This window comes from Spea bombifrons, chromosome 9 (genome assembly GCF_027358695.1).
Source record: "Spea bombifrons isolate aSpeBom1 chromosome 9, aSpeBom1.2.pri, whole genome shotgun sequence".
Taxonomy (NCBI): Eukaryota; Metazoa; Chordata; class Amphibia; order Anura; family Pelobatidae; genus Spea; species Spea bombifrons.
The window spans coordinates 29,953,812-29,966,248 of record NC_071095.1 but is presented as its reverse complement, the minus strand read 5'-3'; the positions used below and the strand labels follow the sequence as shown (position 1 = coordinate 29,966,248).

At 43.0% G+C, this 12,437-nt stretch overlaps 1 protein-coding gene across 1 annotated transcript in view; it reads left to right on the top strand.

Annotated features, from left to right (window-relative positions):
• SPRED1 (sprouty related EVH1 domain containing 1) overlaps positions 1-12,437 on the top strand; it is a 31,860-nt gene that overhangs the window by 17,424 nt on the left and 1,999 nt on the right. The window contains exons 2-4 of the mRNA XM_053475644.1: positions 1,372-1,546; positions 9,164-9,332; positions 9,741-9,793. Coding sequence (XP_053331619.1) covers positions 1,372-1,546; positions 9,164-9,332; positions 9,741-9,793 — 397 coding nt within the window. The remainder of the gene's footprint in view (positions 1-1,371; positions 1,547-9,163; positions 9,333-9,740; positions 9,794-12,437) is intronic.

Genomic DNA, 12,437 nt, shown 5'->3' with positions numbered 1-12,437 from the left:
CCACAGCTGCTTTAAACTTAAAATTACATTTTGGGGCTCGGCTCACTAAATAATCTAACTTAATGGTGTTGACTTTTTGTTTTAATGTATATGTAGTAGTAACCCATCATATGTGGATGACACTAGAAGGAGATCTCTTAATTTTGAGATTGTAAATTTCCAATAGCAGGGTCTCTCCTCCATCAGTACTGGTAGTTTTAACGTGTGTGAATTTAATTGTTAAGTTGTAACCCTTTTTTATGTTCTTAATCATTTTCACTACCCCCCCCCAATGCATTGTAGGGCAACTTCCCGTTCTCGGGATTTAAATGGTTACTCCTCGTAATTGTTTCCTCATGTGTTAAGTTACTGTTCCTGGTTGGGGGCAGCTAATTGGAAGTCTTGTTTGAGAATTTTTGTAAAAAAATGGTATACTTGATTTGTGGGTTTACCTAACCAAGAATGAACTACAAAAAAGTGTATGTTTTTGGTATATAAATGATTCCAGTTATTTTTCAAATAAAGAGTTGGAATTTACATTGTGTCATTCCTTTCTGCCACTTTCAAAGAATCCTCTCTCTTGATCTTGGTAAAAAAACTAAACCCAAAAACCTAAAATAGGTTTACTAAAAGTAAAGTAAGAGTACCCCTTAGTGCAGGGTTCCAGGATCTCCTTATAATTACTGGTGGATTAAATTGCGTTATCATACTTATGTTATGAATTCCCATGAGGACAGCCTTGAGTGTTTATCAGTCCCCAAGGCTAGTATATGTTGACCGCTCAAATTAAATGGAGGCATACTTTTTCACTCTTGAGAGCGGGGTTCGTGGTGAACTCATAAAGTTATTTTTTTATGTTAGTGGATGCTATACTCGGGAGAACAGCTTATGAGAAATACACCATGTCCAGGTACTACAAATTCACCAATCTTTGGTGAGTACCCCAAGATGAATATAATCACTGTGAGTTAGCTGTAATCTTGCTAGATAGACCCATTTTAGACAAATGAGGCTATTAAATGCAGAATCTCACTGCTCCGCTGTGTAGCCCTTCAGTCCTCAAGTCCCACCAACAATGAAAATGTTGAAACACAGATGGTATATAGTGCAACAAATGTTATTTCAATGGGTAAATAGGTGTTCCAACATTGGCATCTTTAAAACCGCTTATAGATATTCGCGTATACCTTTTTTAACATCTGTTCTAAAAGTGTCTTTGGCATTAATTGAGTGACGTGTGTACATTCTGGTCATTAACAGAACAGAAACCGAGACTAATTCATGGGCCACCGACTGGTAAACTGGTTGAGCTGGCCCTTCCTCTGTGACTCTAAGCTCATAACTGAACTGGTGTAGCTAACCAGCATGCATTTGTGTTTCTATCTCTTGCAGTGACAGTTACGCCCGCGTGCGAGCTGTGGTGATGACACGGGATGACTCGAGTGGTGGATGGCTACCGCTAGGAGGAGGTGGTCTCAGCTGTGTTACCGTGTACAAAAATCTCCACCCTGAAGATAACGGTTGTGCTGATTTCCTCGTCCATGGAGAACGGCTTAGAGACAAAACCGTAAGCGATCCGAGCGCAGTGCTTTCCGTAACACACTCCTGCTGCTCATTTATGCGGTCTGCGGGCCCTCTCTCGCTGTCAGTATCTCTTCCTACTTCCTGTTCGGCCTTATTTTTCACTTATCAATCTTTTTGGTTTCCGCTTCCTCAGAGCTTCTTCCATTTAACGCCTTCTTAACCCATTTTCTTCTTTCTTTAAGCTTTTAGCCCCACTTATTTTGTTTTCTTTGCGGCATTGTGCTTGGTCTCTGTCCTTGCAAGAATTGTTGTCCCTCTCAGCTGTGCTTGTTTCACCGCATCACTTACCATATGTACTAATAACCAGCCAACCAGTCCACTAGAGCCCCTTCGAGGCCCCCAAAACATTACTTTGACCTAAAGAAGGTCTTAATTCTAAAGTCATTGTCAATTTGATCAGAAAGACCTACTACTCTAGTAATAGCATCAGCCGACTTTTAGCAGGACAAAATATCTCACGCTTAACGAACTTCATGCTGGAAATGCTTAATTGGAAGAGCATGCAATGTTTATGGCCCTGGGTTCATGTCCTTTAAGTAATAAAGTTGATTGGTGCTTGGCTCATCCCAAACATGCTACAATTGCCCTTGGGCTTGCCTATGTTATCATCCTGGGGTGCACTTTGCTTGCACCCATATCTCCCCGTGTCACCTGCCTTTACCTTTACGCGCAGTACTTGCTTCTTCTTTTATCTATGGCTACGTGTTTTGTAGGCCCTGTCAGCTTTTGAAGACCTTGATATGGTCTTCCGTTTAACACAAAGACAACAAAAAGTGTTATGGAATATGCAGATAATTGCCAGCAGTCTGCGGAATGTTATATTTTGCAGGCTGTACATGTAGGTATTGTTGGAAACATTTAGTAATTCTCCAGAAATGTGCATTTTGGAAAGGCTTGTCCAGTCCCGGACCTGCGTGATTTGCTGTCAGTGTGTCCCTGGACACAGAGAATACTAGCCCACACCCATACTCCCCTAAAATAATAACAATAATGAAAATCGGTGCCTACTATTCTCCCAAAATGTTGTTTCCTAAAGGAAGGCATTAAGATAAGTATGTGTTTCTTGCTTGTTTGGCAAAAACTAATGTAAAATATATATATATATATATATATATATATATATATATATATGAGCATATGGGGAGAAAGTGTACGCGGCACACTGTATGGACGGTAGGCTAAGTTCTTAGATGTACTACTTGCAGCAGCAGCATCAGTTTGTAATTCTTTCCACCATCTATACCCGGTAGTGAACAATTTACCCTCTAGTGGTTGTGGAACTACAACTCTTATGTCTCTCAGCTACCCTCTGGCCAGCTCAATGATCCAATGGGAGCTGTAGGTATGCTACAGCTGGAGAACTACCCACTGATCTCATGGGTTTGTGTTGGGTACACCTGCGAGAGGAGTAGGTCTGCTGACTAAAACAGACTGAGCCCAGAGCTGCCACACTGCTGCTGTTCTGGACTTTTATAGGCGTAATAGGAGTAGTGGTAGTAGTTAAAGGTATATAGTCCCCTTGGTTGTTTAAACCCTTTACAAATGTTCCTCGTATACATGGTGGCTCGTTGTACCAGGAGTCCATTGTCATTATCTCAACATCAGATGTATCAGTCCAAACCATTTTGAGACGATGAGCCTGAGTTGGCATGGAGTCAACAATAACCCTACAAAAACAAAGCAATATGATGCGAAACATAGGAATCCTACTGTGTCCTGTCTACCCGCATCCTCTTTTTTTTTTCTTCTCTCCCTTTTTATATTCTCAATTCAGTATCTGGCTGTTTTCACATATCTGCGTTCAGATCCATAAAGCGTGCATCTGCGGTCCTTGGTCGCCATGCTTGTTGCTGTGCGCTTATCTCCATGACGACAGAGCAGTGTCTCTGGCACAGAATAATGAGCCCGGGGAAGGAGACAGACTGTTAGTGGGAGAGAGCTGCAGGGTCGTGCATGAATCAGCTCTCACTCCTGGCATCTCGTTGCTAGTAGGGGGAGAGAGCGCTAGGCACACAGCCAGAGGGGAGGTGGAGCGGGTAAAGTGCAGAGAGGAGAAGATGCTGGGTACGGTGGATTGAAATGCACTGGCAGAGGGGATTTGATCTTTCTTTGCCTATAAGTGGCTTGCAGATCAAAGTTCTGAATTGTAGAATCTTCCCATCTCTGAAATACACAGCACAGCGCCGTGTCTTTCGGGAACATTTATTGTAACGTTTTAATTACCATCTGGCGATGGGCCTGGCCGTTTGAGTCGATGAATTTTTTATTCTATTTGTTCTTGTGATTGTAGACGTTAATGGTAGACCCTGATAAAATTGTTCGTCTTGTTGGGGCCGTTTTGCATATATCTCAAAAAATTCTAAGGATGGTAAAATGTAACCTGTAGGCTCCAGAAAAATCCCTTTTATAGGAGAAATCATGTATGTCTGTAGAGGGGGTGCAATGCTGCTGTTATATCACTGTATCTATTATTATAGCAGGCTCAAAAGCTAATAGGAAGGGTGGACTTCCCATCAATCATTTGTTAAACAAGTTAAGAAGCAGTTTGTTCCTGCCAGAGGTGGCAGTGGCCGGATGTCTTCTTCATCTGGGGACACTATTGGAAAAAATAGCCTACAGAGATGCTATGACACCATTTATGTCCCTAGTTTGGTCTCCGGGCAGGGAAGTGGGCTTCTTACAGGTCTATTGGGGCTCACCTTTGTGTGCCTCTTTAACTCATCCAGGTACTCTTACGACCTACTGCCAGGAAAGCTCTGGAGGTAGCCCTGAAGTCCCCAAGTATGGCTAGAAGTAAGGTCATCTGTTAAACAGCCATCATAGTAGAGCTGAAACAACGAATCGATAAAATCGATAATAATCGATAACGGAAATCATCGATAACGATTTCCGTTATCGATTAATCGAGTGATCAATTCGTTGTTGGAGCACTTGGCTCCTTTTACTTACCTCCGCGAGCGTTCCCCGCTTCTGCTACACGCTCTGCAGTCTCCGCCTTCTTTTAGCTACGTGACGGATGTGACGCGTTCCGGAGGTAAGTATTCTTCATGTCTATGTGCACGGATCGCACAGAGCCACTCGCACAGAGCGAATCGCTCTGTGCGAATGGAGCCACTCGCACAGAGCGGTTCGCTCTGTGCGAGTGGCTCCACTCGCACAGAGCGGTTCGCTCTGTGCGAGTGGCTCCATTCGCACAGAGCGGTTCGCTCTGTGCGAGTGGCTCCATTCGCACAGAGCGGTTCGCTCTGTGCGAGTGGCTCCATTCGCACAGAGCGGTTCGCTCTGTGCGAGTGGCTCCATTCGCACAGAGCGGTTCGCTCTGTGCGAGTGGCTCCATTCGCACAGAGCGGTTCGTGAGTGTGGGTGCAGGGCAGAGTGGGGGTGGGGGTGCAGGGCAGAGTGGGGGTGGGGGTGCAGGGCAGAGTGGGGGTGGGGGGTGCAGGGCAGGAGACTGGGTGCAGGGCAGAGTGGGGGTGGGGATGCAGGGTGTGAGTGTGGGTGCAGAGCAGAGTGGGAGACTGGGTGCAGGGCAGAGTGGGGGTGGGGATGCAGGGCAGGGTGTGAGTGTGGGTGCAGGGCAGAGTGGGTGCAGGGCAGAGTGTGAGTGTGGGGGCAGGGCAGAATGTGGGGGCAGGGCTGGGTGCAGGGCAGAGTTAGAGACTGGGTGCAGGGGCACAGTGCAAAGTGCTGGGTGCAAAGTGCCAGTGCTGGGTGCAAAGTGCCAGGGCTGGGTGCAAAGTGCTGGGTGCAAAGTGCCAGGGCTGGGTGCAAAGTGCAAAGTGCTGGTGCAAAGTGCTGAATGCTGGGTGCAAAGTGCTGGATGCAAAGTGCCAGGGCTGGGTGCAAAGTGCTGGGTGCAAAGTGCCAGGGCTGGGTGCAAAGTGCAAAGTGCTGGTGCAAAGTGCTGAATGCTGGGTGCAAAGTGCTGGATGCAAAGTGCCAGGGCTGGGGCAAAGTGCTGGGTGCAAAGTGCTGGGTGCAAAGTGCCAGGGCTGGGTGCAAAGTGCTGGGTGCAAAGTGCAAAGTGCTGGGGCAAAGTTTCTTGAACAGTAATAGTCCACCTCTTTTCAGAATGTTTGGGGTTATTTTGTTTCATAAATATTGTGTTTGGGTTCTTGTACTTTGAAAATATTGTTTTTTATTACATCATAACAAAATAAGAATGTTAATGTAAATTTTAAGTTGTTTTTTAACATCCAGTTCATTAAATTCTTTTAAATAAACGAAAAATTTGCATATTGTTTTTTTTATCCGATTAATCGATTAATCGAAAAAATAATCGGCCGATTAATCGATTATTAAAATAATCGTTAGTTGCAGCCCTACATCATAGTAAAAGGAACAAGGCTAAGGCCCAATCCTCTACAGCCTAAGGGAAGGTTTGGGGGGAAATAACATGACCTTTCCTTGAAAATAAAAAGGCTTCTGCATACAGAATTATGTATTTTGTAACAGATCTTCTGTAGAAGCATATACAGTAATTACTGTAGACTGTCATTTAACACCTGCTTCTAACCCCCTTTTATCCCTAGTCAGTGACCCACAGTGTACACAATTAGTACTTGTGCTGGAAGTCGTGGGTTGGAATTTGCTGCAGTCCGGCACTTTCCTTCCCACTGCTGTGATACATTAGAAGCCACAAAAATCCATTCTCATCCAAGACGAGCTTAAACATAGAGTGTAAGGCAGAGATATGATTCACTAGAGAGAAGAATAGAAGGGAGAAACGAGAGACAGAGAGAGTTAGAGAGAAAAAAGAATGATGCCCTAGGACATAATTAGAAGTAAAGAAAGTACTCTTGCGTCATTAGTGGGGCATAAAGCCCAGGAAATCGAGAGAGGTAATAAAGAGAACCGATTCCTGTCTTTTACGCCTTTTCCCTCCTTGGTTATACAGAAGTATAAAGGAGAGGAATTTGACCTCTAGAGGCAGCGGGAGTATTGATTTTTCGAGAGACGTAAAGAGGCTTCCCCCTGGGACCAGCTGCAGCATCTATGCGGGAGGCCAACCCATGTCAGGTCAAACCTCATGTTGGTTCCACACATCCTGGTGTATTACTGCGACCTTCCTGCTCCGGGCTCCAGCCAGTCTGCAGGAAGCAACAGCAACGTCCTACATAATCTCTGTCACCCAAGAATAAACCTACACAGCGGTGTGCAAATGTATACTGTAGGCTTAGAATGTGTACCGCCCGGCATCTCAAAACAACCACAAGAATTAACTCGTTTCTTGTCTCTGTCTGAACAAGTCATTTTTAGCTGTTTTCGTACTTGTTGTTTGTGCTCCCCTTTTGTATCTATGTGCATTTGTTTGGTCTTGCAACAAATCTTTCAGATTAATAGATACTTAAATACCAAACAAATGTATGTATTGGTGCTTATAATGCAGTTTTGTTCGTCTCTTGTCACGTGTCTGTTCACGGTCTGCATACGTGAAGATTTATGGTATTATAACATGTAGATCTTGTTACACAGCATTCAAAGCCACCACAATGCCTACAGGAGAAAGGGTGACTTCCTGACATTTAGTAAAGTCAGCCTTTAACTCACTAGCTCCTGTAGCATTGCAGCTCTTGTGACTTTGTGGAGTATCACGGGGGGGCCTGTAGTTAAGGAACAACCATTGACTTAACATTTAGTGGCCCCTTGACTGCAGGTTCTTCACTATGATTTAAGGTTCCATTGGTTTGGAAAGACTACCTCAAAAAGATGTTGCTCCTTGGATAAAGCTCCAGGAAAGCCATCTCCCAAAGTTTTTGACTTGGGGGGGTCTGTCATGTTGGTTGTTTTTGTCGCATTAATCCCGCTCATATAAACTGCTAAACATTATACATAGAAGATAAAAAAAAACAGGTTCCTTCAAGTTTTGGCATGCCTCTATTCTCGGCAAATGAGGGATAATAGGGATTTTAGTCGTGAAGTAACTGCAGGAGGGCTACAGCTTTTATATATGTAATATATTGAGATTTTGCGAATTGCCTAGCTGGATAATTCTGCCACACGTGCAGCAAGCCGTAGCACAAACCTCAGGGTGTGTTCACAGATATCTACACATCTCGGATGTGTTACGATAGCTGCACCCTGAGCGCCCAGCTAGGTCCCCTGCATAATATCACCCTGTAGGGAGTGTTCGTGAGCGATTCACAATGCACCCAGTAGACAACTTCCCGGTTTGTTATAAAGCATTCCAAAAGCTCTAAACTTTTCAAGCAATATTGGTTTTCTGCATGATTTACTCACTACAGGAGTTGCCAGCCTGTTAGCATTTAAATAGATAAATGCATAAGGGATATAGGTTTGCATTAACATATAAGGGCTTTGAAAGAATATAAGGGATAAAGGCTTGTATTTGCATATAAGAGATTCAATAGAATAGACGAGGGAAGTATGTTTCAAAGGAGGAGAACTGTTAGGACAATAGGTCGTGGTCTAAAACTAGAGGGTCAGTGGCTTAGATGTAGCGTAAGGAGGCTTTACGTTACGGAGAAGGTGGTAGATTACACTCAAACATGCACACGTTATACATCCCAGTTACCTGGTCCCGGTATGACTGGTGGCTGTGCTTTGGAAACACTGGTGTATAGTGTTACGTATAATAATAAATCGATCCCGCATAGTATTTTGATATTAAATCATATGGTTATACACAAGGCTGCAAGAAACACTCGAGCAGACTCATCCTTCTCATGCGTAGACTTTGTGTGTTTCAGCGCGGACTGATGTGTACTTGGTGGGTTGCTTTGTCCTACATGCCTATCGATGATCTAGTCCACGCATAGGCAGGGTGTAGAGAAACACAATCTCTTTTAGTGTGGACTGAATTGCATTGAGCTCTCCGATTCTTTCCTGAACTGCTGAATGTCTCCTCGCAATTCTCCAGCTGTTTGCATCTGGTCCTGTTCCAAAAAGCTTTCCGTAGGAAATGTAATCATACAAAATGAGGCCCCAGGTTAAAGTGATCCAGAATTCCAGGGGTACCGAAAGCTATCGAGGGAAGTGCAGGGAATTGTTTGTTGAGTATAGAAATTTGTGGACGATTCTAGGCTTTGTATAAGATTATACACAACTGCCACAAACCACTCCTGTTTGTGTTTAATACATTATGTTTTAGATTGGGTTTGTGATGGTGGTTGGCTGTATGGTTGTTGTAGGTTTGGTCCAAAGTGATCCGTCGATTTGTGTAGACTTTTGATAACGATTTTGGTATTATTAGGAAGGTCTTTTCCCAGTAATGGTTGAAATCTGCCGCCATTTTAAATGGCCAAAGAGGGACATATACTTAAGGAGGTATAGATAGAGGGGTGGCTAGGGGTCAGGCTTTTCCAAGACCTTTTCTGTGAAAACGTGACCGTCTCCAAAACATATGAAAGGTCTGTTTTAATGAAACATTTAAAAGGTATGTAGTTGTTTTAGCAATAACTTCCAAAAAAGACCTAGAAAACATTATGGCCTAATACAGAAATACAATACTATCGGTAGATAGACATATCGGAATCACATGACAAAGAGCACGTGCAAACTGGTGACATTTAGTAGATCAATCTGTATTGTTGCGTTCTGTTCCAAAGATGTTGGTCTAATTAAACAAGTTTTTCTACAGGTGGTCTTGGAATGCGTACTTAGGAAGGAACTTATCTATAATAAAGTCACTCCTACATTCCACCACTGGAAGATTGGAGACAAGAAGTTTGGCCTCACTTTCCAGAGTCCTGCAGACGCAAGAGCATTTGACAGAGGGATACGCCGTGCCATTGAGGACCTCACTCAAGGTATTTTCTTCTAGAGTAGAGAACTTTAGTGACGTAAAGGAAGGAACCAACCTAGTGGTTTGGCATATTGCCTGGTGGCTCGAGACTCAATGGAAATTGGGCTAATAAATCTATTGCTTTTTGACACACTATTAGTTAATTCACATTAACGTCTGTCGGCTGTCTTTTTTCTACCTTTTCTTGGAACATGCATCATACATGTGTACATAAAGCAGCCACGTAGAGATCATGGTGTTTTAGCATCTATCAGAAAAACTTCTTGGACTTTTCTTGAACGTGCATGCACTAAGATGTTTATATGTAGCGATGTCACAAGTGACTAGCTCTTCCATACTTGGTAAAACAGAGTACATGGGATCGGTGATTAACAGTTAAACCTTCCTTTATATCTCTTCCTGTTTACTGTAGGCTGCCCCACATCCTCCCATGGAGAAGCAGAGGCACCAGAGGATGGACCCCAGGTATGTGCAGTGATTTTCGTTTGTGTGGGAATGGAGCCATTTCTCCAACAACAAAAAAATAATAATATATAATAAAGTATCTAAATAATAATAAAAAACAGGATGTTTTACATTATTCACACTGAAGTGATTTTGGTCCCGTTCTATTGGGGTAAATTCTCAGATTGACTGTATTATTCGGTGAGACCAGGCTCATGATATGCTACAACTACCAACACTCAGCCAAAAATCATTTGCTTGAGCAGAGGTTAGACTCACAGACCATAGGCTAGTTGTGTGGCTCCAGTGGTTCTGGAATGTAAATCCCATCACAGCCCACTTTATAGGGAGTAAGAAAAAAGCCTAATGGCATCCTAAACGAATTGCTATCGGCAGGCGTTGTGTTTCCAATATCAGACCATCCTCTGGTGGTGGATCAATAGGGACCCCAAGCATCTGATGTACCCTGGCTGTGTCTACTCCGCTCTCCCTACTTGGCCCATGGAAGCACTCGGTTGAAGTTTTCCAGCTGCCTGTAGGATGCTCATGGATGACAGGAGGGGAAAGTTCTGTGTGCAGAGGAATGGGGGAGGGAATGCTTTGCTTTCCTTCCATCTCCCCCCTCCAACTCTTCTCTCATCTGGCTGCAATTTCTGCAGCTGGAGACATTTTATAGCTTTCCCCAGACTTGCCTGCCCCTGCACAGAACTGTGGCTTCAGGAGGGGGCTGGGGAGGAATCAAGCTCATCTCATAGCAACCACAGTACCATAATTGTTCTACCAGCAGCTGGGAGAAAGCAGATTTCCGAAGTGCATTAAAAGCTGGCAGTAAGCAAGGTGCAGATGATGCCAGACTCCTCTCCGCTCTATACTATTTCAGACTTTGGTTTCCTAAGACACGTACAATTAGCCTTACATAGCCTGCAGTAACCAATGTGAAAGTGAGCATACAAGTTTGAGGAGTGCAAATCCTGGAGGAAATGAGCAAAAAAAAAGAGAGAAAAAAGGGGAGGGGGGTTTGTAGGTATGTGAGCTTGGGCTCGATATCTGAATATGAGCGAGTGTAGGGAGCAGGTGGGCATATAGGCAGCAGGTGATATTAAAACGAAGAGGCTTATTCACCCAGTCAACATTTCATAGAATGTTCTGTACTGAGAACTTGTGAGAACTTTTATGATCTTTGCATCAAAGCTTCTGTATAATTCTTCCATTGAATGAGCTAGTGGCGTGGACGATGTTACCCAGATCCACAACGTTCCTAGGTCCTACCGGAATTTTCCATGTTAAAGGCAAAATGCTTCTGTAACAAGAAGGTGGAATATTCTATCTTTTCAGAGGAGCTTAGATTGACCATCCCACCCCATAATACACAAGTGGGTACAGCTACTACTATTTGGCCGGTTTATCCATTAGACCACCGTGGGGACACCAGAAAGCGAGGGTCCTTAGATATGTGCATCATGGGAGCTGTATGAATTCAAGAGACTGCTAGGGCAGAACTATTCCATTTAAAAACCACCTTGTATTTTATCCAATGCAACATCAGAATTAAATTTATTGACTCATTTAAAAAGTGATATATTTGCATATGAGGTCCGTTGATGTGGTAATATTATTCTGTCTGGACACCCTGCCAAGACTGAGAAACGCTGGACATCGAGCTGGTTTAGGTGTTAATTAGGCCGCTAGTTAGGCTGTTTTTTGTTACTTATGAATTAATTTTGTATATATCCTCACATAAAAAGGTAGTGTAATGGTGTTCAGAAAATGAGCCATAAGGGTATAGGTATCTGAGCGGTATCGAGTATTCAGAGAAGTTTCTCATGAGTTTGAGGGTATTTCACTTTCTAGTTGCTGAAAGAAAGTGGACCATGGCACAGTTGTTGGTCGCCATACGTTGCTGAGCTCCCTGACATCTAATTTTCTTTTCAGTTTTTTTCTTTTCTTTTTGTTGTTTGCTTTTTTCCCTCCAGCTTGTTCCACGGTGAGACTGTAGAGTGGTTCCATGGTAACATTGCCTTGATTATACTGTGAGTCTTCACTGTGAAGAATCTTTGTTATATTAAATCTAAATGTGATATCAATGGCAATTACCCATATATAATCATTATGTAAAATTTATTGTGATTTAAGCGATCCTTTTGTACGTTTTTAGTGGTGCTTGAAGTCTCAGTTTTTGATGTATCTGCCGTGCCCAGTCTATGACATGCATTTGATTTGACTTTTTGCAGTCAGTCGATTTGTCTTGGTCAATGTGTACCATTCAGGATAATGGGCTGTGATTGGCCAATAGTGTTGAGTGCAATGTGTCTGGTTTGCAGCATTTAGTAAAGTGGATTGTGATTGGCCTGTAGCATTCTGCGACACGTGGTACCATGAAGGGGTCAGCATTCAACGTAGACCCTACAAAATATGTCAGATCACTGAACAGGAACTTATAAAGAGTTGAACAAATGAACAATTTAATGTTTCCTTTTGTTTTTTTGGGTTTTTTTTGTTATTTATTAAAAAAGGAACATAAATGGTGGAATCAGTACCAATATTTGGCGGTATCTTTTTTTTTAATATATAGTACTTTTTGATTGATCATTTTAATCAGGAATAGCTTTCTATTTGCGTACGTACTCATTGTTCATTTTAACTGTACATTTTTGATAACGGCATA